Source organism: Scyliorhinus torazame, chromosome 5, assembly GCF_047496885.1.
Source record: "Scyliorhinus torazame isolate Kashiwa2021f chromosome 5, sScyTor2.1, whole genome shotgun sequence".
Classification (NCBI taxonomy): domain Eukaryota; kingdom Metazoa; phylum Chordata; class Chondrichthyes; order Carcharhiniformes; family Scyliorhinidae; genus Scyliorhinus; species Scyliorhinus torazame.
Genome location: NC_092711.1, coordinates 244,252,513 through 244,275,040, shown reverse-complemented (window position 1 = coordinate 244,275,040; position 22,528 = coordinate 244,252,513). Strand labels below are relative to the sequence as shown.

The window sequence follows — 22,528 nt, the reverse complement described above, 5'->3', positions numbered from 1 at the left end:
CAGGAGTGTAGTATTAATCAGATCAATCCAAAAGAGGGGCATTTAGGAGTCTGGTAACAGCGGGGAGGAAGCTGTTTTTGAATCTGTTTGCGCGTGTTCTCAGACTTTTGTATCTCCTGCCTGATGGAAGAAGTTGGAAGAGTGAGTAAGCCGGGTGGGAGGGGTCTTTGATTATGCTTCCCGCTTTCCCCAGGCAGCGGGAGATGTAGATAGATGGGTGGTAGGCAGGTTTGTGTAATGGACTGGGCTGTGTTCACAACTCTCTGAAGTTTCTAGTGGTCTTGGGCTGAGCAATTGCCATACCAGGCTGTGATGCAGCCAGATAGGATGCTTTCTATGGTGCATCTGAAAAAGTTGGTAAGAGTCAGTGTGGACATGCCGAATTTCCTTAGTTTCCTGAGGACGTATAGGCGCTGTTGCGCTTTCTTGGTGGTCGATTCAACGTGGGTGGACCAGGGGTGATATGCACCCCTAGGAATTTGAAGCTGTTGACCATCTCCACCTCTGCCACGTTGTTGCAAACTGGGGTGTGCACAGTACTTTGCTTCCTGAAGTCAATGACCACCTCTTTAATTTTGCTGGCATTGAGGGATAGATTGTTGTCATTGCACCCCTCTACTAGGTTCTCTATCTTTCTCTCTTTCCCCCCCCCCCCCCCCCCCCCCCCCCCCCCCATGTATTCTGACTCGTCGTTGTTCATGATCCGGCCCACTATGGTCGTGTCGTCAGCAAATCTTGCCGTGCAGTCATATGTGTGTATAGGGAGTATAATAGGGGACTAAGTACGCAGCCTTGCGGGGCCTGGTATTGAGGACTATCGTGGAGGAGGTGTTGTTTATTTTTAGTGATTGTGGTCTGCGGGTCAGCAAGTCGAAGATCCAGTTGCAGAGTCAGGAGCCAAGTCCGATGGTTTGGAGCTTTGATTTGAGCTTGGCTGGGATTAAGGTGTAGTGAATAAATAGGAGTCTGATGTAGGTCCTTATTGTCGAGATGTTCTGGGGATCAGTGTAGAGCCAGGGAGATGGCGTCTGCTGTGGACCAGTTGCGGCGGTATGCGAATTGCAGTGGATCTAGGCATTCTGGGAGTATGGAGTTGATGCGCTTCATGACCAACCTCTCAAAGCACTTCATTAAGAATGATGTCAGGGCCACCGGACGGTAGTCATTGAGGCACGTTGCCTGGTTCTTCTTTGGCACCAGTATGATGGTGTTCTTGAAGCATGCGGGGACTTTGGAGCGGAGTAGGGGCAGGTTGAAGATGTCCGTGAACACATCTGCCAGCTGGTCTGCGCAGGCTCTCAGTGCATGACCAGGGAGCCCGTCCGAACCAGTCGCCTTCCGAGGGTTCACTTTCAGGAAGGCCAATCTGACTTTGGAAGTGACAGTGGGCATTGTTGCTAACTTGGTGTTGTCTCTTAATTTGGCTCTGTTTAATCACGTTTGTTCAAGAGTCGCCAGGTATCGTTTGACACCGCCACAAGGTTCAGAACCGAATGCTAATCAAAGACTCGATACACCAGTTAGTAAGTTCAAAAGCAATGCTCATTTATTTTTACACAGTCAAATCTACTCGTGCATAAAACTCTACAACCTAAACTATCACTATTACTAAAAGCTTAGCTTCAGGTGCCCACTCAGTCAGAGGAACAATGGCCGTTGCTCGGTTCTGAGGCTGCTGGGTTGAGCTGTTTACCGAATAGCAACTAGGAGCGTCTATCTCGTAGCGTGCGTTGACCTGGAACTTACTTGGTCTGGCGTAGCTGCTAGGCAGGTCTCTCCTCGTTGAGAGCCAAGGCCAAGAGAGCGATCCTCTCTTGGGGAGTCCTTTTTATACCCCAAAAGGGCTTCGCACGCTTTTGGGCGGGCCTTGAACTTGGCCCCAATTAATTGGTCCGTTTCCCAATTGTCCTTATCGATTTTCCTCCAATAGAGGGGTGGGTTGCCTGGTTGCTGGGTGTGTCCTAGGTGGCCGTTGGTTTGCTTTGTTTTAGTCTCCTCTGGCGCTGGGATGTCTGGCTTAGCATTGTTTACCTAATTGTTGCCTTTTGTTTCCGGGGATGGCTCATTATATGTAGATGGCTTAGCAGTACCGGTCCTGTCTGAGAGCTAAGGCTCTAATCAACAGACAGACCTTGCACCTGCTTGCTTTTTCGGTATTGTCCAATTTTCCCTGCATTCTTTGCAAGTGTCCATTTAGTAATTGGGACGTGGCCATCCCAGATGGCTACACACCCTCATTGCGATCCTCACCGCGAAGCGTGAAGGATCACATTACTGCGTCATCTTCGTCTTCTGACCAAACGGGGCACCCATAATCAGTCCTATCCTATGCAACACAATTTTACCTGAATCATTTTAAATACATACAGTATTATAAAACTCTACAGGGCACTATGACATCACTGCATGCAATACAGAAAAATAAAAACTGGAACCTCTGACTATTCTCAATAAACTATCCTCATTCAAACAATCCAAAAATCCACAACATTTTAAATGTACAAAATAGCAGCACACAAATTTCTCTGGCCTGGCAGTCAGACACAGAGGTTTACATCTCTTTATTTCACAGAATACATAAGGAGAAATGGATGCACTTTAATTCATGTCAAGGGGTTCGGGGGTTTGGTGAAATCTGAAAATAGGGGACCTAATCCTGTATACCGGGGTGCGAGAGCGGTAGTCTCTCTTTCGCCATTTCCTGACTCTGTGTCTGCACGGCACTGCAAAGTATCGCCAGCACTAGTAGGGCTTCTACTACATAAGATAGTGAGTACCAGGTGATAAACCTATCACACCAGGTTGGGGTATTGCTAGCTGTCGCGGGGCTAGCTATCTCGGGGTTCTGTGTATTGCAGGGGTGGGAATCATTCACGGCTTGTGTGGTAGGGGTCAGGGGGGTAGCGTCCGCGCTCAACTGAAGGGATCCCGCTAAGATCCATGTGAACACGAAGGCTGTCTTCATCTTTGTCGGACATCTTCTTTGTCTTCCTCTGGGGTTCCTGAGGTTCCAGAGTTCTGTGAACACAAGCATAATATCTGTTATTATCTTGCTTAAGATCTTGTATGTCTGTCTGTCTGTCCTTTGTTGCCAATTTCCCTTTATAATTGGTCACCATCTGTGATTCCCTCATTTTTCTTTTTTTTTAAACCAAATATTTGGACAAGACATCCGAGAAAAATACTGACATTGTGCGGGCTGGCTTGCAGCATGTGCGATCTACGATCCTAGTGTTTGGGGATGTAAATAGCATACGGAAGCAACCTAAGGGTTGCCAAAACCAAACAAAAGAATTTTGAATTGAGTCGCGGCGGGTAAGAAATGGGTGGAACCCTGGGTAGGACGGTGATCAATGCTGTTCGTGCTCTACCCAAGCGTAGCTGACCAGATGGGGGGTCCTCAGGCAGGACGGGGACTAATGCCGTTTCTCCACTGCCTGAGCAACCAACAAGAACGGGTAAGAATGTGGTTCTCGTGGGGGCTTCCTCTCACATCAGGAGAGTAGCTATGAGTCGTGTGTCGATAAAGTACTTCCTCTGAACGGTTGTCTGGCGACAAACTTGTACCTTTAAACTGGTTTCTGTTGACAAACTAGTTCCTCTGAACTGCTGTCTGGGGACAAACTTGTTCCATTAACAGCCAGGGGGCGGGCGTTAAAGGAGTGGGGCTGTGAAAAGTTTCAAGTTTACACACAACACTTAACATTAGCACTAACGAACAAACATACAACAAACATGGTGCAGGTGCCATCAGAAAGGACACCGTATCTCTCCAGCGGTTCCTTTTTTCTCCAACATCTGAACACCTCACTGCTCAATAGCGAACAGGGTCGCAAAGAGATTTGTTTGGTGGGAGTCAGACTTTTATGTCATCATCTTCTCCCGGCTGCCAAACTCGTGACTGTAGTAACCGTGCTAAAGCTGCTTGGGGCAAATTGGGGTCCATCTCATCTCATGAGCCTGAACAAATTGTCTCGGTGCCAGAATCGTGTGTCGAGGTTGGGGCTGCTAGGTTTCAATCCGTAATCGTCGGGCAGTGGATCTGGGTCAGGGACTTTGATATATGTAATCTCGAAGGGGTCATGCTCTGAATCGCTGGGAGTGGTTTACTGTGGCCATCGTCATTGTGATCGCTATCACTGTCGCTGTCGCTGCTGGGTGAAGGAAGGGAGAGGCGGAGTTGTGCCTCTGGGGGCGGAGTTGAAGTTGTGGCTGGACTGGGTGGGGGAGGTTAGGAAAACGTCATCTGTGGGCGGGGCGTGCTCGCCTGCTGTTGCGAGCAGGATGTGGTGTGTGTGGTTATTCTGCGAGCCATCAGCCTTCAGCTGGTTTATGTGAAACCACGCAGACTTACCATTGGGATATGTAACCTTGTATACCGAGGGGCTGACTTTGTCCGAAATGGAGTACGGTCCGGAAAATTTAGGGGAAAGAAATGAACTGGGGTTGTAAAGGGAAAGCATGACTTGCTGCCCTACTGCAAACTCAGTGGCGTGTACTGTTTTGTCGAAACAAGCCTTGCTCTGTTTCTTCCTGGTTCCAAATCTCACAGCTGCTTCGAGTTGGGCAGCCTTTATGTTCTGTATAACCGTTGAACCGCATTTTCATGTGTGAAGGCTGTAACTGTGGGGCTGGCCAAATCCAGTCCTAATAAATACTCAGTGCCTTTCATGGGGTGTCCGGTCACGAGGGTGTGGGGGGTGTATCCTGTGGACGTGGATACCGTGTTTCTTATAAACATTAAAGCAAATGGGAGAACTGAATCCCAGGTGCTGTTATTCTGCTGAACCATTTTCCTGAGGGTGGCTTTTAATTACCTATTCATCGTCTCTACAATACCACTCGACTGGGGGTGGTATGCAAAATGAAACTTTTGTCGAATGCCGAAAATCGTGAGGACGTTTTTCATTACACGTCCTGTGAAATGGGAGCCTTGATTGGACTCTATACTGCGGGGGAGGCCCCATCTTGTAAAGATATGGTGTGTTAATATTTTAGCCGTCGTCTTGGCCGTATTAGTTTGCGATGGAAATGCTTCCACCCATTTTGTGAACGTATCTATGACTACCAACACATACTTATAACCATTTCTGCAAGGGGGTAGGGGTCCTATATAATCTATCTGGAGATTTGTCCCGGGTCCATTAACAGGGCGGGTATGACCAAGTTGAGCCTTTTTCGCATATCTGTCCGGATTGTTCTGGGCACAGATTAAGCAATTCTCTATGTAGTGCGTTACATCGGTTTTTAAATCAGGCCTCCAGCAGAGCGGTCTGAGGTGGGCTATGGTGGGTTCAATTTCTTGGTGTCCATGATTGTCATGGATAAGTGATCAGGTTCCTGTCCTTGCTGGGAACTATATAAATGCCATCCTTTAAAATCACGCCGTCATTGTGGTTATTGCATTCTTGTATTTATCATACGGGGCTTTAAAACTTCCCTGAGTTTCTCGTTCTCTTTCTGTGACTTCGCCTAATCCTGAATGTTGGTCTGTGAACTGTGTGTACTGGGGTGCTTTTGGGTGGGTTCCAAAAATAACCATGCCTGGAGCTTGCCTTTGCTAGGGTGTCTGCTTTAACGTTACATGGGGGGGAAGAACGGTGATGACTGCGAACCTTAATTCTTCCGTATTTCCTCTCCTTCACTGTCTCTAAGATATGGCGGAGTAATGGGGCTGAGGGTAGGAGTTTACCGTCCGCAGAAACAAATCCTCTCATTTCCCACAGGGGTAGGAATTCCGTCAAACTATTACATACATACAAGCTGTCTGAATAGATGTCTACTGGGGTCGGGAAAAAGTCGGGGTAGTCTACAATGTAAGCGACCACTGCCAGCTCTGCTGCCTGCGAGCCTAAGTGTCCTGGCAACTTTAATGCAATCTCATCTAGGGCGCATCCCTGCGTGTCCTCTACGTAAATACCGCAACCGGTAATTCTCTTTTCCATTTAACACTGTGGAGGAGCCATCCACATAAATCTTCAGGGGTGCACATGTGTCTGTGGGCTGGGGTCTCTGGGGTGTACTACCTGTTTTTCTGGGAGGTGTTTTAGGAATAAATGGGCCTGTATTCTGTTTTGTGATGATGATCTCACACTCGTGAGGGGTGCCTGCATACTGCAAATTATCAGCAAGGAAGGTGTGGGTCTTGGTTTGTTTTCCTGTGATGTTATGTCCCTGTAAAAGAAGGGTCCAACGGGCTGCGCGGATTTGGCTGACTGTGCCATCCTTAAGTCGGCCGTCCAACAATAGTTGTGTCGGGGTGTGTTCTGTGAGGATGGTGATGGGGTTGAGTCCTGTAACGTAGGTGAAGTATTGTACTGCCCAAAAAACTTCGAGCAGATGCCTCTAACAGGCAGAAAATCCTTGCTCCACAGGGTCTAACACGCATGAGGTGTATGCTACGGGGTGTAATTGGTCATGGCGTTCCTGGAGGAGCACGCCCGAAAGGGTTCGGTCGGTGCTTGCAACTTCGATTGCGTATGGGGAAAGTGGATCTGAGACCTGTAAACCTGTAATGCTGAGGGCTCTTTTTAAAGCATCCACGGCATCCGTATGCTGTGGAAGCCATTCCCAAGGTGCCTGCTTCTTGAGAAGTTTGGAAAGGGGCGCTGCTTTAGTGGCGAAACCGTCAATATGGTTTCGGCAGTAGCCAACCAGTCCTAAAAATGACTGGAAGGCTGAGACATTGTGGGAAGGGGCAATTTGATGATCAAGTCAATTCTCTTCTGCTCGATCTCGCATTTACCATGTGTGATCACTGTTCCCAAGTAAATCACTTTCTCTTTCAAAATCTGGGCCTTCTTGGGGTTGACTTTACAACCAATTTCTTTTAGGAGTGCTAGGAGTTCGGCGAGAAGCGAAATGTGCTCTCCCTTTGTGTCTGTCTGTAGTAACAAGTTGTCTACGTACTGGACCAGACAATCGGGGCGGGAAAATTTTGCTAATCCATTTGCCAGCTGTCGGTGGAAAATGGAGGGGGAGTTGTGGATGGCTTGTGGAAGGCACGCCCACGTGTATCGTTGCCCTTGGAATGTAAAGGCGAATTTGTACTGGCACGCTTTAGCCAATGGAATGGACCAAAAGCCGTTACTAATGTCCAAAACCGAAACAAATTTTGACTGGAGTCCCTGTTTGAGCATGGTCTCGGGACTCGTGGCTACGGTCGGGGCTGCTGCTGGGGTTACTTTGTTCAGTTCCCGGTAATCAATGGTCAGTCGCCATGATCCATCGGGTTTCCTGACGGCCCAAATTGGTGCGTTGTTTGTGGAGGCTACTGATCTGAGTACGCCTTGATCCAACAAACTCTCTATTACTTTGGAAATTTCTCCCTCTGCTTCCTGGGGAAATCCGTACTGCTTCTGGGGTTTAGGGTCAGGACCTGTAATGTTCACAAAGCCAGCCAAATTGTGCTGTGCAAATGCTGCTTTATGTTCCTGCAGGACTGCCCTAACCTGTTTGTCTGCACTAATGGCTCGAGGGTCGAACCAGAAGTCTCCTACTGAGCTAATCCTGTTTACATACACTCCTACTGTGAGTGTGGCGGGGCCTCGTGCTGCCTTTGCCATTTTCCAAACACACTTGTTAACTGGATCAAAAGAAAGGTTATGGGAGCTCATGAAATCGATCCCAAGGATATGTTCTGCTGTCTGGGGCAAATCAACCAAAACTACAAGGTGCTTAGTTGTGATGTTCCCTATTTGTATTGCTGCAGGGGCTGTGATGTGTCCCTGTTGTAAATGGCCTGTAAAACTGCTGAGTGTGATGGTGTCTGTTATGGGCCACATGTCTCGCTGAAACATCGTGGAGGAATTGAGTGTGGTGCTGGTCGCTCCTGTGTCCCAAAGAAATTCTATGGGGTGTCCCCGAACTTTGCCTGCTACTACCGGTCTACCGGACTTGTCCCAAAGGGTGTCGCAGACCTAAGTTGGGGAGCCCGAACACCGTCAGTTGGTGGCGTTTATGTCTGCATTCTCTGAACGGACGCTAACGCTATGGATCGGCTTAGCCCTATTCCTGTTTAGGGTGCCTGTCTGTTGGCTTCTCTGCTGCTTTTGGGGCACATTGCACTCTCGTGCAAAGTGTCCGAGCTGTCCACAGTTGTAACATTCTTGAGCTTTGGGCTGGGGCGGGCTGTTCCTGCCCTCATTTACCCATGCGGGGTTCTGGTGCGCTTTAACTGGGTTCATCTCTGCCTGCTCTTCATCGGGTGTTATAAATGCGGTTTTGCCTGCAATTGATTGCTCCCAAGCGCGGGACAATCTCTTCAAAACCCATTTCTCATTGTGGGCCTCATCTGAGGTGTCATAATTTGCGCAAGCTTTCTGTCCTGCATCTGTGGCATGGGGGACTAGGATTCAAGTCCATTTGGCCATATTATCTGGGGACAAATGGGCACGGTCTAACTCTCTGAAAACTGCTGTGAAGTGTATCCACAAGCGTCCAGTAAACGCTGTGGGGTGTTCTGTCTTCTTTTGCCTACACTTATTTAGACCTTCTACAGGGACTCCTCTGTTGTAGCCGATCGCATCAAGGATCGCTGTGTGCATCTCTTGGAGTGTGCCTCCTCCTACATTCTGTGGTTCGGGAAGGGCTGCCACGACTGAAGGGTAGAGGCTTAAAACTGTGAGCTTCACTTGCTTCTTTTCGTCCAGACCGTACATGGTAGCCTGCTGTTTGACTTTCGTGAAAAATTGGTGGTGGTCTGATGTGGGAAGGAACGGTGTAATTTTCCCACACACGTCCCGTAATTGGGTCACAGTTAACGGGGTTGTATAAAGGAAATCTGCTTCTCCTTCTGCTGTGGCCCTGCGGTGTGTGGTTACAGGGTTCATGGAGGTGTGTTCTCCCTGTTCGGTTGGGGGTTGGGGCGCTCTCCTTTTCTGGGGGTTTTCCTGCGTATATGTCCCATGTACGTATCTATGGGCAGTCTCGTTCAATTCCTGCCAATTGGGGCGGTTTTCCTGATCTAACCGTGGTCCAAATGTGCTTTGAAACCTATTCTGAACGGAAAGCAGAGATTGCAATTCTGCAATTTGCTTCCGGCACTTTGCGTGGTCTACAGAGCTCTGCCTTTGTTCCGTCGTGGAAGTATGGAGTGCTCGTAGGGCTGCTTTCAGAGCATTGCACTGTTTCTGCAATTTCTCGACTTGTTGCTCGGTCTCTTGTCTTACCAAGACCGCACGTTGCGTGTCCTGGTAGGCCTTATCGTATTGCGTTTGGAAGCTACTCAAATGCGCGAGACAAGACTGGTGTGCCCCCTTGGCATCATCCACCTCTGTGTCCCTTACTGCTAACTGCTCTTTTAAATCTCTATTCTCCTTCTCTCCTTCACTCACGTCTACCTCACTATTTCTGACTCTCTCCTCTAACTCTCTACGGAGCGTCCGAACGACCTCCTCTGTGCCTCGCAATTGTGCCAGGCAGACACGATTGCCATCGGCTTGCGAGTTTTCCCTAAGCTCTTCTTGTGTATCTCTGACAGGTTCTCCCACCAAGTATGTCCTATACTCCCGGGACCTGTTTCCCCATTAGCGCAGAGTTCACTCCAAAGGGGCCATCCCTTCCCTTTGAGATATTTCCTGATCTCATCTTCCCAAAGGGGACACAGTCCTACTCCACTGGTCGCTGCGACCTCAAATTCTTGGGGGTTCATAAGGCGTTCCATTGCCTTCATTGTCATTTTCTCTATCTGGGTTCTCTACTGAATTTGGAACAGGGGGTGATAAAGTGGTGGTGTAAACACGGGTATGGCTTACGCTAATTTCCGGCCTCCAAACCTCCCGACAGTTTTACGCAACAAAATCTCTCAGGTTTACCTTATATCCCTGTTAGTACGCATGCATTAACACACTCCCGAATCTCGGAGGCTTGATCAGTACTGTTCTTACGCTTGTGGTTTTTCTGTTTCCAATTGGATTCTCAATTCAAATTTGGGTTCTCTCGGAGTGGTTAGATCACTTCTAAGTCGAGTCCCGTCGGATGTCGCCAGTAAATGTTGCTAACTTGGTGTTGTCTCTTAATTTGGCTCTGTTTAATCATGTTTGCTCAAGAGTCGCCAGGTATCTTTCGACACCGCCACAAGGTTCAGAACCGAATACTGATCAAAGACTCGATACATCAGTTAGTAAGTTCAAAAGCAATGCTCATTTATTTACACACAGTCAAATCTACTCATGCATAAACTCTACAAACTAAACTACCACTATTACTAAAAACCTATACTTAGCTTCGGGTGCCCACTCAGTCAGAGGAACAATGGCCGTTGCTCGGTTCTGAGGCTGCTGGGCTGAGCTGTTTACAGGATAGCAACTAGGAGCGTCTATCTCGTAGCGTGCGTTTACTTGGAACTTACTTGGTCTGGCATAGCTGCTAGGCAGGTCTCTCCTCACTGAGAGCCAAGCCCAAGAGAGCGATCCTCTCTTGGGGAGTCCTTTTTATACCCCAAAAGGGTTTCGCGTGCTTTTGGGCGGGCCTTGAATTTGGCCCCAATTAATTGGGCCATTTCCCAATTGTCCTTATCGATTTTCCTCCAATAGAGGGGTGGGTTCCCTGGTTGCTGGGCGTGTCCTAGGTGGCCGTTAGTTTGCTTTGTTTTAGTCTCCTCTGGCACCGGGATGCCTGGCTTAGCATTGTTTACCTAATTGTTGCCTTTTGTTTCCGGGGATGGCTCATTATATGTAGATGGCTTAGCAGTACCGGTCCTGTCTGAGAGCTAAGGCTCTAATCAACAGACAGACCTTGCACCTGCTTGCTTTTTCGGTATTGTCCAATTTTCCCTGCATTCTTTGCAAGTGTCCATTTTGTAATCGGGACGTGGCCATCCCAGATGGCTACAGCATGGAAGTGTTTCGGGCTGCTGGGGCACTTGACAGCGGATCGATGGTTTCCTGCTCGAACCAATCATAGAATGCATTGAGTTCATCGGGAGGGGTGCGCTCCTGCCAGAGACATAGCTCGGCTTCGCTTTGTAGCCCGTTATGCTGTTTAGGCCTTGCCACAACCGACGAGTGTCTGTAACACTAGTCTGTGACTCTAGCTTGGTCTGATATTTTGCTGGATGAGTTTTTTTTAGCTTTTGTAGTCCATTAGTCTTTTAGACATTTTGAAAAGTATTTTAATATTTGTCACTGTCCCATGTTGAACATGAAAAGAATTAGAGTAATCGAGCCCACAGGAAAAATAAAGAAACTACTTGTAATCTGCTTGTTAAAGTTGAAGTTTAAAAGTTTAAATATTGCTTTTCTTTTGCATTAATAAATTTTGTTTATAAAATAACCAAGTCCTATTTCTTATGTTATCACTTAAAAATTCAAACTTGTACTTCCTGGTTTAGACTCACTCCATGATTGGAATTTTGACATAGCGATGTGCTTGGAGCAGGAGAACCCAATGGTAGCATGTGGGGTACCTGAAAGTATCTGCAGCGTGTTTGATGGTGGCATTTTAACCCCGCCGTAGCATTTACAATTAACTTCTGAATTTCCCAAGCAATTAACTCGAGCAGGCAATGTGGTGACCCGGATGAGTCTATTTCAGCTGAACTGTTTAAAGAGACACTGCGAAGGTGACATTTGATGGATGAATGATGATCGAAGTTGTGAAACAGAGGAAGCGACTAGACAAATGGATTCCCAAGCTGGCAAGGTTGAATTAAGTTTGCAGATATCTCCCTAGGTCTGATTCTGTGTTGTGAAATGGCCTGCAGGGAAATACTCTTCCCTGCAGGTTGGAGGAAGAAGCCTACCTCAAAGCTGGAAGACATGACTGGAGATTACTGAGGTTAGATGTTGTAGTGTGGTGCCATGCTCCTAGATACAGTATTGAAAATGGTTTAATGACTAATCAAGGCAGTAAAGGTGAGTACAGTTGCACAATCAACTATATCCTGATGTGCATATCATGCACTGCCATCACTCTGCCTTCTGAAACCTACTCCTGTATATCTCTCTTTACACGACTTACCTTGCAGCTGCACCCAACCTTCTTTGTTTAGGTACCACTTTGCATCACCATCTGAACCACCCTTAACACACACCCTCATCTTAATACATATTAAACCTATCCCTCATTGTGACCCTCCACAACTGTTGCTCTTCCACCTACTCAACACATTTCATTGCTGAATGATAGGTCTGTTCTATCCTTCCTTACAGAATAAAGGAAAATAGAGTATGAAAGAGAAGGGCTAGAGATGGGCAGAGTTTGTTTACCTGGCCATTTTAAATGGAGAGCTAAGGGCCTCCCACCTATCTGGTGACAAAATTAAATATCACAACCATGTGGAATACAACACTCACTCGTGTTCACCTTGACGTCAGGACAGCCACCTGGACAGTTCAACTCCCACAGGCCCATCACTATTCTGCAGCAGGTGTTGCAGGAACAGGATGAAGACTCCTCAGAGGGGGTCACTCATTCGGAGGCCGCACATCGCAGGAGCCATGAAGACTTTGCACCAATTCGCATATGCACACTTAGAAGGGACCGGGAAGATGGATAGTTGGGTTTTCACCTGGTGCCTCACATATTACTAGTGAGCAAGAGTAGATGGTGCAGTCAGATATAGAAGTGGACTCAATATTGGAGGACCACAGGATGATCCAAGCTCTGCTCAGCGGGGCACATACTTTGTACCTTGGGGAGCATCGAAGCAGAGGATAATTCTGGAGCAGTAGCAAACAAAAATGTACGGTGTCCTGGAAGAACAGAACTGGCAAACATTCCACCCGCACGATATACGCTTGCAGAGAGATTGGACTAATCTGTCACAAACTGGAGCACTGCGAAATCACAGCCAAACCACCATCACAAAGGCCTATGAAACAAAAAGAGGTCCAGGTGAAACAGGCTTTCGCGTAGCCTTTACAGGATAGAAGTATTGAGGAGAAAGAGCAAAGACGCGTAGTTGTAAGTAGGTGTGTTGAACAATGTTAATTTTCTGTTTAATTTCTGAGTTATATAAAAATGATTTGTTAACACCACCTTTCCATCTTGCCTATTTTTTCGTTGCCTGGAAATTGGCCGACTCATTTGGGAAGAATCGTGAGCTAGGACTTAAAGCCGAGTAATGAATGGAGACTACAGGTTTATTCAGCATGTGGCTGACAGATGGGCACAATGATGCAACCTGACTAAATATAGCCATCACGAGGGGTAATGCTGTTGGTACAATGGTCATATAATAGTATTTCTCTCCCTCTGAAGAGGCATTGTGAAATGTTGGTACAATGATCATATAATAGTATTCTCCTCCTCTGAAGAGGCATTGTGCAATGTGCCTTGTTACACCTGCAAGGGATATTAGCAGTTTTTTTCCGCTCACAAATGCATCACCCAGGTCACCAATGTCATGTTGCCAGAGCAGGCACTTTGGCATGGATGAGACCAATCAGAATGAGCAACCTCTGGCAGCTCTAATCCATACTCCTGCACTTTGTTGTGTATCACATAGCCCGTAGTGATCATTCAATGGAGTTGACTCTAAAATGCCCTTGGGGATGGGTAATAAATGCTGGCTCAGCCAGCGGCCGCCACATCCCATGAACGAATAAAAATTTCGAGAGCATGGCTGCTGCGTAATGAAGGGCACCTCCAGATCTATGAGGCACATCTTGAGTATCCCAGTTTTCTCCCTTGATTAATAACACTACTTGTTATCTGGTTTGATTATAGTACTCTTGGGCCTCATTAATTGGTGGCCTCAAAGATATCAGCCATGTTTCAAGTAGATAGCCCATGGGCGTGATCTACCCGAATGGGGACTGAGTCCTGTAGCGCGATATTAGCTAGGTGTTAACCGGCACTGGAGTGTTGAGAAACACCCCGCTATCTATCACCCACAAGGGGTAGATCGGAGGCCTCAGCGGGGAACTCTCTGACGAGGCCACGCTTCACCCCGTTTTCTCACACGCTGGCCCAAACACTGCACAAATAAATGCCAGCTTGGCACCTTGGTGGTGCCAGTGTTCCAGGCTGGTAGTGCCCAGGCGGCATCTGTGTCAGTGTACCACCCTGCCCGGAGGGCATGCACCTGGGGGCCTCCAATACCTTGGGAGACCGTTCCCAGTTTGTGGAGACCAGCACTGAACGCCGCTTGCCCAAGGTCTCCAAGTTGAGGGAAGTCGATCCCAGGCCTTGGTTAGATTTCGGGAACGCATGTTAGAGTGAGACTAGTTGTCCCACTCTAATATGCAGATTTGCCAGAAAATGATCCTGCCCACAATGCGCGGGATTCACATCGTGACATCTCGCAGGATTGCGTTAATCTTGCGTGACGAGGCAAGGTAGATCCTGGAAGTGGGATCTCCCGGCATCCACCGATTGCATTGTGCCACGCTGCTTTTCAGGGTGGAATATATTTTTTATACTTGAATAAACCTACCACAAAAGAAACTTAAAGATAGGGAGGAGATTGCATGCAATTTTCCACATGTCATTTCATACAGGGAAAGAATCAAAATAGTATACAGGAAGAGAGTGATTTATCCAAGGGAAAACAAATACTGGGTACTTTATCTTTAATTACATGGAGGGAGAGAGAGTAAGCATACCACACAAGGCTGTATTACACTTTAGAGTAGGTTGCAACAGGGGAGCATATACTACATACATGGTTCGGCAGTTTGATTGCAGTCGAATTGTGATACCAATGATTCTTCATTTTATAAATGCAACTTGAGAGATTTGGGCATTTGAAGTGTCTCACTCAGAAAATGTTTAAATTTTATGTCACTAATACATCTGGTATTTGTTTTCCTGTTTGTAGATGGATTCACGTAGATTTTCTACTGGTGTAACCAAAAAGGAGGTGAAATATTTGTAGCTGGAACTAGCAGCTTTCAAAAATTTTCATCAATTCTTTATTTCCCAAATACCTAATTACTTCCTCACAGAACATTAAACACTGTGTATTGCTTTGAAGATGCAACTTAACCATCAGTTTAAAGTTTTCAATTAAAACAACACTGCATCACAAGTACAGTGTACTCTTACAGATGTCTAATTATTGTTGCATGCTGTGATTGATTGCACGTATGCCGAAAAAATATATTTAATCTTTCTCCCTCCTTTTTAACTTCATTTTCCTCCCTTCTCCTTCAATATTACTAATTTGTTTGACAAAAAAGCAAGCAAATAATTTACTTTCATATGTTTCCCAAACTTCTCCATCCATCCTTAAACTCTTTCCCTGTGAGAAGGTAACTGGTCTTTGCTTAGTATTTGGTCACAGATGCACATTTAAGCAAAGTAAGGAATTGAACCTGTGCCTTACGACAGTTCCTTAAACTGTGCATTGTTTTATCAGTATGCTTCTAGAGATAGAACATAGAACAGTACACTATGTTGTGCCGACCATTTATCCTAATCTAAGATCAACCTAACCTACACCTAACCTAACCTTCAATTTACTGCTGTCCATGTGCCTGCCCAAGAGTCGCTTAAATGTCCCTAATGACTCTGACTCCATCACCTCTGCTGGCAGTGCATTCCACACACCCACCACTCTCTGTGTGAAGAATCTACCTCTGACATCTCCCGTATACCTTCCTCCAATCACCTTAAAATTATGTCCCCTCGTGACAGCCATTTCCACCCTGGGGAAAAGTCTCTGGCTATCCACTCTATCCATGCCTCTCATCACCTTGTACACCTCTATCAAGTCACCTCTCTGCCTTCTTCGCTGCAGTGAGAAAAGCCCCAGCTCCCTCAACCTTTCTTCTTAAGACATGCCCTCCAGTCCAGGCAGCATCCTGGTAAATCTCCTCTGTACCCTCTCCAAAGCATCCACATCCTTCATATAATGAAGCGACCAGAACTCGACACAATATTCCAAGTGTGGTCTAACTAGAGTTTTATAAAGCTGCAGCAAAACCTTGTGGCTCTTATACTCAATCCCTCTGTTAATGAAAGCCAACACACCATACGCCTTCTTAACAACCCTATGAACCTGGGTGGCAACTTTGAGGGATCTATGTACGTGGACCCCAAGATCCCACTGTTCCTCCACACTTCCAAGAATCCTGCCTTTAACAATGTATTCCGCATTCAAATTCGATCTTCCAAAATGAATCACTTCACATTTACCAAGGTTGAACTCCATCTGCCACTTCACAGCCCAGCTCTGCATCCTATCAATGTCCTGTTGTAACTGCAACAACCCTCAACACTATTTACAACTCCACCAACCTTCGTGTCATCGGCAAACTTACTAACCCACTCTTCCACTTCCTCATCCAAGTCATTCATGAAAACCACAAAGTGCAGAGGTCCCAGAACAGATCCTTGCGGGACACCATTGATCACCGACCTCCAGGAATACTTTCCATCCACTACCACTCGCTGCGTTCTTTCGGCCAGCCAATTCTGTATCCATCCAGCCAAATGTCCCTGTATCCCATGCCCCTAACTTTCTAAATAAGCCTACCATGGGGAACCTTAGCAAATTCCTTACTGAAATCCATATACACCACATCCACTGCCCGACCTTCATCATCAAAGAATTCAATGAGGCTTGTGAGGCATGACCTTCCCCTCACAAACCCATGCTGACTATCTTTAATCAAACTATGTTTTTCTAAATAATCATAAATCTCTCCGAATCCTTTCCAATATTTTGCTCACCACAGACGTAAGACTGATGGGTCTGTAATTCCCAGGGATTTCCCTATTCCCTTTCTTGAATAGGGGAACAACATTTGCCTCCCTCCAATCATCCGGTACTACTCCAGTGGAGAGTGAGGACTCTCCAGACTCTGCAGAGATGTTTAAAAACATTGACTAAACTACTTTGAATCAATGAACAATTGTGAGCTTTTGATTATGAAGTTTATTTTTGCCAACATTGGCTTGATAGTAACATTCTCTTTGAAGCAGCAGAAAATTGTGGATTTGAACCTAACTCTAAAGGTTTGAGCACATAATCTCGATCGACAGTGCAATATTGAGCAACTGGCACAATGTTAGAAATGCTGTCTTTTAGAACCCATCCTAATCTGAGACCCAATCTTCTTGTTTAGGTGATTGTAAAAGATCCATAACACCATTTGAAGAAGAGCAGGGGAGTTTCCTGATCTCCTGGCCAACATTTATCCCTCAACCAGCAATGCAAAACACATTTACTTGGACAGGATTTCTCCAGACAGTTTCAGAACGCCAATCCCAGGATCCAGACAGAGATTAGAAACCCACAGTGAAGGAAACTCACCTAGATGGAGTGCTCATGGAGTTAGAGGGTCAACAGGAGGCTCTGCAGCTCAGAAGAAGCATCAGACTGCTTTCTTAGGGAAATGAAAGAGTCCTTAGCAGCTGGGCTGCCATTGTGGAAAGGGGTATTCCTCCACAGGGTGGTCTGCAACTCCAGGTGGGGCGGACCTCATAGCTTGCCTTCAGTGCTGCCCCAACCCAATCAGCCTCTGACAATAAGCCATACTAGGCCATTCAGTGGCCTCAATTGGCTACTCACCACTTGTGGTCAGGTAGCTGGACCGGATTTCCTGTCCATCCTACCATGGTAAAATCTGGAGGCAGGATGGTGCGGGCAAATCAGCGCACCGACCAACGACACAAATGTCCTTACCTTTGGTGCTTTCCCCCATCATACTCTAAAGGTACAGTCCCAGTCTTTTAATTATTGCTATTTGTGAAACCATTCATTATTGGTGTGTGTAAATTACCTGCTGTGGTTACCTATGTTACAATGATGACTACATTTCAAACATACTTCATTGACTGTAAAGTGTTTTGGAACACCTCAATGATGCAAAAGGTGCTTTATGAATGTAAATTACTTATTTTCCTTTTTTTTTGGTAAGCCCAGTAAATTAATCCATCAAAGCTTCTTTTCACAACTTGATCCTCGAGTTAAACTGTGTCCATCTAGAAATAAAAATAGTGTTGAAAATATGAAATAAAATAGAACATAGTAAATATGCAGTAAAGATTGTTCAACATTTAAAATAGGGAAAACGGTCAATGTTTCAAATAGAGCCTTAGGTAAGAATCCTAGTAACAAAACTGAGTAGCAGATTTGTAGGGATTTCTGTTCTAATGGCACTTTTAACCATGATTATTAATATTGCTTTTTGCATGATATCTCAAAAATGAACTGACCACTTTCTTCACTTAAGCTTCATACCATCAATATTTGAAATCACTAACGTTCAACTTGTTTTAACAGGCCAGATAACAACAAAATTATGTTATGTGCTATGGTATGTTCTTTTGTCTAACATATTATTTTCCATCCTTGTAGACGGGATCCATCAGGGCACAGCATGAGATGGATGAAACACACAAGGTGATGACTATAATGTTAGCACAATTGCATAAATGTATTCATATTTTTGGTAATTGATTTGATATTCAATTGCATCTTCCTAATTTATGTCAGAATCATTGTGTATTAACTAAACAATTGTAGCCTTTGATGTGTCCATGACTTTCCTCAATCCAAAGAAAAGGAATGAACTAGATGCCACAGTAGGATCTGGGATTGAAATCCATTCAGCCAATTAAATAAACATGGGCTGCTGCCTGTAAGAGTTCCTATGCAAAGTGAATTATATGGTTTCTATACAGTAGATCTTAATTCTACTGGAATGAGTACACTCTGGTTTCTCTTCAGATCGTATGAATCTGCCGCCTTTAATTCTATTGGAATAAGTGGGCATCATGATATACTGGGGGAGATTCCAGTTGTGCCAACAAAACATATGCCTTTCGTAGGTACAAGAGTTAGACCTCATCTTAATTCAATCAGGCTTGTTTGCCCTCAACCACTGAAAAAACTGATCTATTTGAGGCCCAGGCTATCTGTATCCTGGACCTCATGAATACTTATTTCTGCACTGACTATTGGTTTTCTGTTTTATCACCATTATTATGAGAAATAATAGGCCATTTTATATTCTCTAGATCTAGATACAGTAGCTTATTTCCACTGTGTGATGAATGCACAGCACAATGGTCATGGTCAGAACCACTTGGTTCAAATAGTGCAATTTAACTTCAGATGAAAAATAAATAGATTATGCCAGCCATTTCAATGGCTTGCTTTGCCTGATTAACTATCCTGCAATCTGTCTAACAGCAGGACTTTACTGCAGCTCCCTCTGCTTTTTTGAGCTTCTTGCAGTACATTGTCTCCCTTTTTTGTGTCTGTCGTGTTTCAACAGGCTAACTGCCTATCAAAATGCATGTTCGCATTCTAATCCTCTTCTCACTGATTGACTGAGATGAAGGCATTTCCACCATCCAAGCGAGCAAATTGCATATTGCTTAGTCTTTGGAAGAACCAACTTCCATTATTTATACGTGGCATGGTGCTATTGAGAATCATTAAGAATATACATTGCTTTTAAAATCCTACTCTAAAATTGGTAGCAGTTTGATATGGCCCTGTCATGTGGGGAGATGCCTGAATGACACAGATGTAATTATGTAAATTTTTGAGTCTTCGTTACTCTACATATAACAAGATTTTTTTACAACCTCATTTCCGTTTAACCACTCATTGAGACTTGCAGAGATGTTGTACGGTAAGGAGTTTTGAAATAAGTTATTTTTACGATGGTTCTTTTTTATCTACACTGGCTATTATGAGGGACGTAGCCCTTTTTCCAGGGTAGGAGAAGGAGTAATGAGAGGACAGAAAAAACAGACTGATTCAGGAAAATTGAATCTTGCAGCATAAGTAGCTGAAGTGCACAATGAATATCATTATAAATAAGACTCGCTTTCGAGGTACAATCTAACAGATGTGTTGTATTCCATGGACAGTTTTGGCATATTGCCAAACTTGGAGGTTTGGCAACACAAGACCAAGCATTTTCTCATGGAGTAGATGGGAAGCATTTTGGCAACTGTTTCATTTTTATAAGTGCATTAAATATTAATATTACTTATTAATGGATTAAGTACAGGGTTTGCAATGTATAATAAAACCCGCCATTCCCATCAATAAACTATTTTTTTTTAAATAATATTTTATTGAAAATCTTTGGTCAACCAACACAGTACATTGTGCATCCTTTACACAACATTATAACAATACAGATAATAATGACCTTTTTTATTTAAACAAGAACAAAAGAAAACAACAACAAATAAATAAATATTAAATAACAAAAATAAAAAACTAGCCCTAATTGGCAACTGCCTTGTCTCAGGCCACCCCCCCCCCCCCCCCCCCCAGTCCTGGGCTGCTGCTGCTGCCTTCTTTTTCCCCCCATCTATCTTTCCGCAAGATATTCGACGAACGGTTGCCACCGCCTGGTAAACCCTTGAGCCGACCCCCTTAGGACGAACTTAATCCGCTCTAACTTTATGAACCCCGCCATATCATTTATCCAGGTCTCCACCCCCGGGGGCTTGGCTTCTTTCCACATTAGCAATATCCTGCGCCGGGCTACTAGGGACGCAAAGGCCAAAACATCGGCCTCTCTCGCCTTCTGCACTCCCGGCTCTTGTGCAACCCCAAATATAGCCAACCCCCAGCTTGGTTCGACCCGGACTCCTACTACTTTCGAAAGCACCTTTGTCACCCCCATCCAAAACCCCTGTAGTGCCGGGCATGACCAAAACATATGGGTATGATTCGCTGGGCTTCTCGAGCACCTCGCACACCTATCCTCCACCCCAAAAAATTTACTGAGCCGTGTTCCAGTCATATGTGCCCTGTGTAATACCTTAAACTGAATCAGGCTTAGCCTGGCGCACGAGGACGACGAGTTTACCCTGTTTAGGGCATCTGCCCACAGCCCCTCCTCGATCTCCTCCCCTAGCTCTTCTTCCCATTTCCCTTTTAGTTCGTCCACCATAGTCTCCCCTTCATCCCTCATTTCCCTATATATATCCGACACCTTACCGTCCCCCACCCATTTCTTCGAGATGACTCTGTCCTGCACCTCTTGTGTCGGGAGCTGCGGGAATTCCCTCACCTGTTGCCTCGCAAAAGCCCTCAATTGCATGTACCTGAATGCATTCCCTTGGGGCAACCCATATTTCTCAGTCAGCGCTCCCAGACTCGCGAACTTCCCATCCACAAATAGATCTTTCAATTGCGTTATACCTGCTCTTTGCCACATTCCATATCCCCCATCCATTCCCCCCGGGGCAAACCTATGGTTGTTTCTTATCGGGGACCCCCCCAATGCTCCGGTCTTTCCCCTATGTCGTCACCACTGTCCCCAAATCTTCAGTGTAGCTACCACTACCGGACTCGTTGTATAGTTCCTTGGTGAGAACGGCAATGGGGCTGTCACCATAGCCTGCAGGCTGGTCCCCCTACAGGACGCCCTCTCTAATCTCTTCCACGCCGCTCCTTCCTCCTCTCCCATCCACTTACTCACCATTGAAATATTAGCGGCCCAATAATACTCACTTAGGCTCGGTAGTGCCAGCCCCCCCCTATCCCTACTACGCTGTAAGAATCCCTTCCTCACTCTCGGAGTCTTCCCGGCCCAAACAAAACCCATGATACTCTTTTCTATCCTTTTGAAAAAAGCCTTCGTGATCACCACCGGGAGGCACTGAAACACAAAGAGGAATCTCGGGAGGACCACCATCTTAACCGCCTGCACCCTCCCTGCCATTGACAATGCTACCATATCCCATCTCTTGAAATCTTCCTCCATCTGTTCCACCAACCGCGTCAAATTTAGCCTGTGCAATGTGCCCCAATTCTTAGCTATCTGGATCCCCAGGTAACGAAAGTCTCTTGTTACCTTCCTCAACGGTAGGTCTTCTATTTCTCTACTCTGCTCCCCTGGATGCACCACAAACAGCTCACTCTTCCCCATGTTCAATTTATACCCTGAAAAATCCCCAAACTCCCCAAGTATCCGCATTATTTCTGGCATCCCCTCCGCTGGATCCGCCACATATAGTAGCAGATCATCCGCATATAAAGATACCCGGTGTTCTTCTCCTCCCCTAAGTATTCCCCTCCATCTCTTGGAACCTCTCAGCGCTATCGCCAGGGGCTCAATCGCCAGTGCAAACAGTAATGGGGACAGAGGACATCCCTGCCTTGTCCCTCTATGGAGCCGAAAATATGCCGATCCCCGTCCATTCGTGACCACACTCGCCACTGGGGCCCTATACAACAGCTGCACCCATCTAACATACCCCTCTCCAAACCCAAATCTCCTCAACACTTCCCACAGATAATCCCATTCCACTCTATCAAATGCTTTCTCGGCATCCATCGCCACTACTATCTCCGTTTCACCCTCTGGTGGGGCCATCATCATTACCCCTAACAGCCTCCGTATATTCGTGTTCAGCTGTCTCCCCTTCACAAACCCAGTTTGGTCCTCATGAACCACCCCCGGGACACATTCCTCTATTCTCATTGCCATTACCTTGGCCAGGACCTTGGCATCCACATTGAGGAGGGAAATTGGTCTGTAGGACCCGCATTGTAGCGGATCCTTTTCCTTCTTTAAGAGAAGCGATATCGTTGCTTCTGACATAGTCGGGGGCAGTTGTCCCCTTTCCTTTGCCTCGTTAAAGGTCCTCGTCAGTAGCG

General features: G+C 46.0%; 1 protein-coding gene across 1 annotated transcript in view; it reads left to right on the top strand.

Annotated features, from left to right (window-relative positions):
* phka1a (phosphorylase kinase, alpha 1a (muscle)) overlaps nt 1–22,528 on the top strand; it is a 252,415-nt gene that overhangs the window by 208,412 nt on the left and 21,475 nt on the right. Inside the window, exons 28-29 of the mRNA XM_072505235.1 lie at nt 14,765–14,806; nt 18,251–18,295. Coding sequence (XP_072361336.1) covers nt 14,765–14,806; nt 18,251–18,295 — 87 coding nt within the window. The remainder of the gene's footprint in view (nt 1–14,764; nt 14,807–18,250; nt 18,296–22,528) is intronic.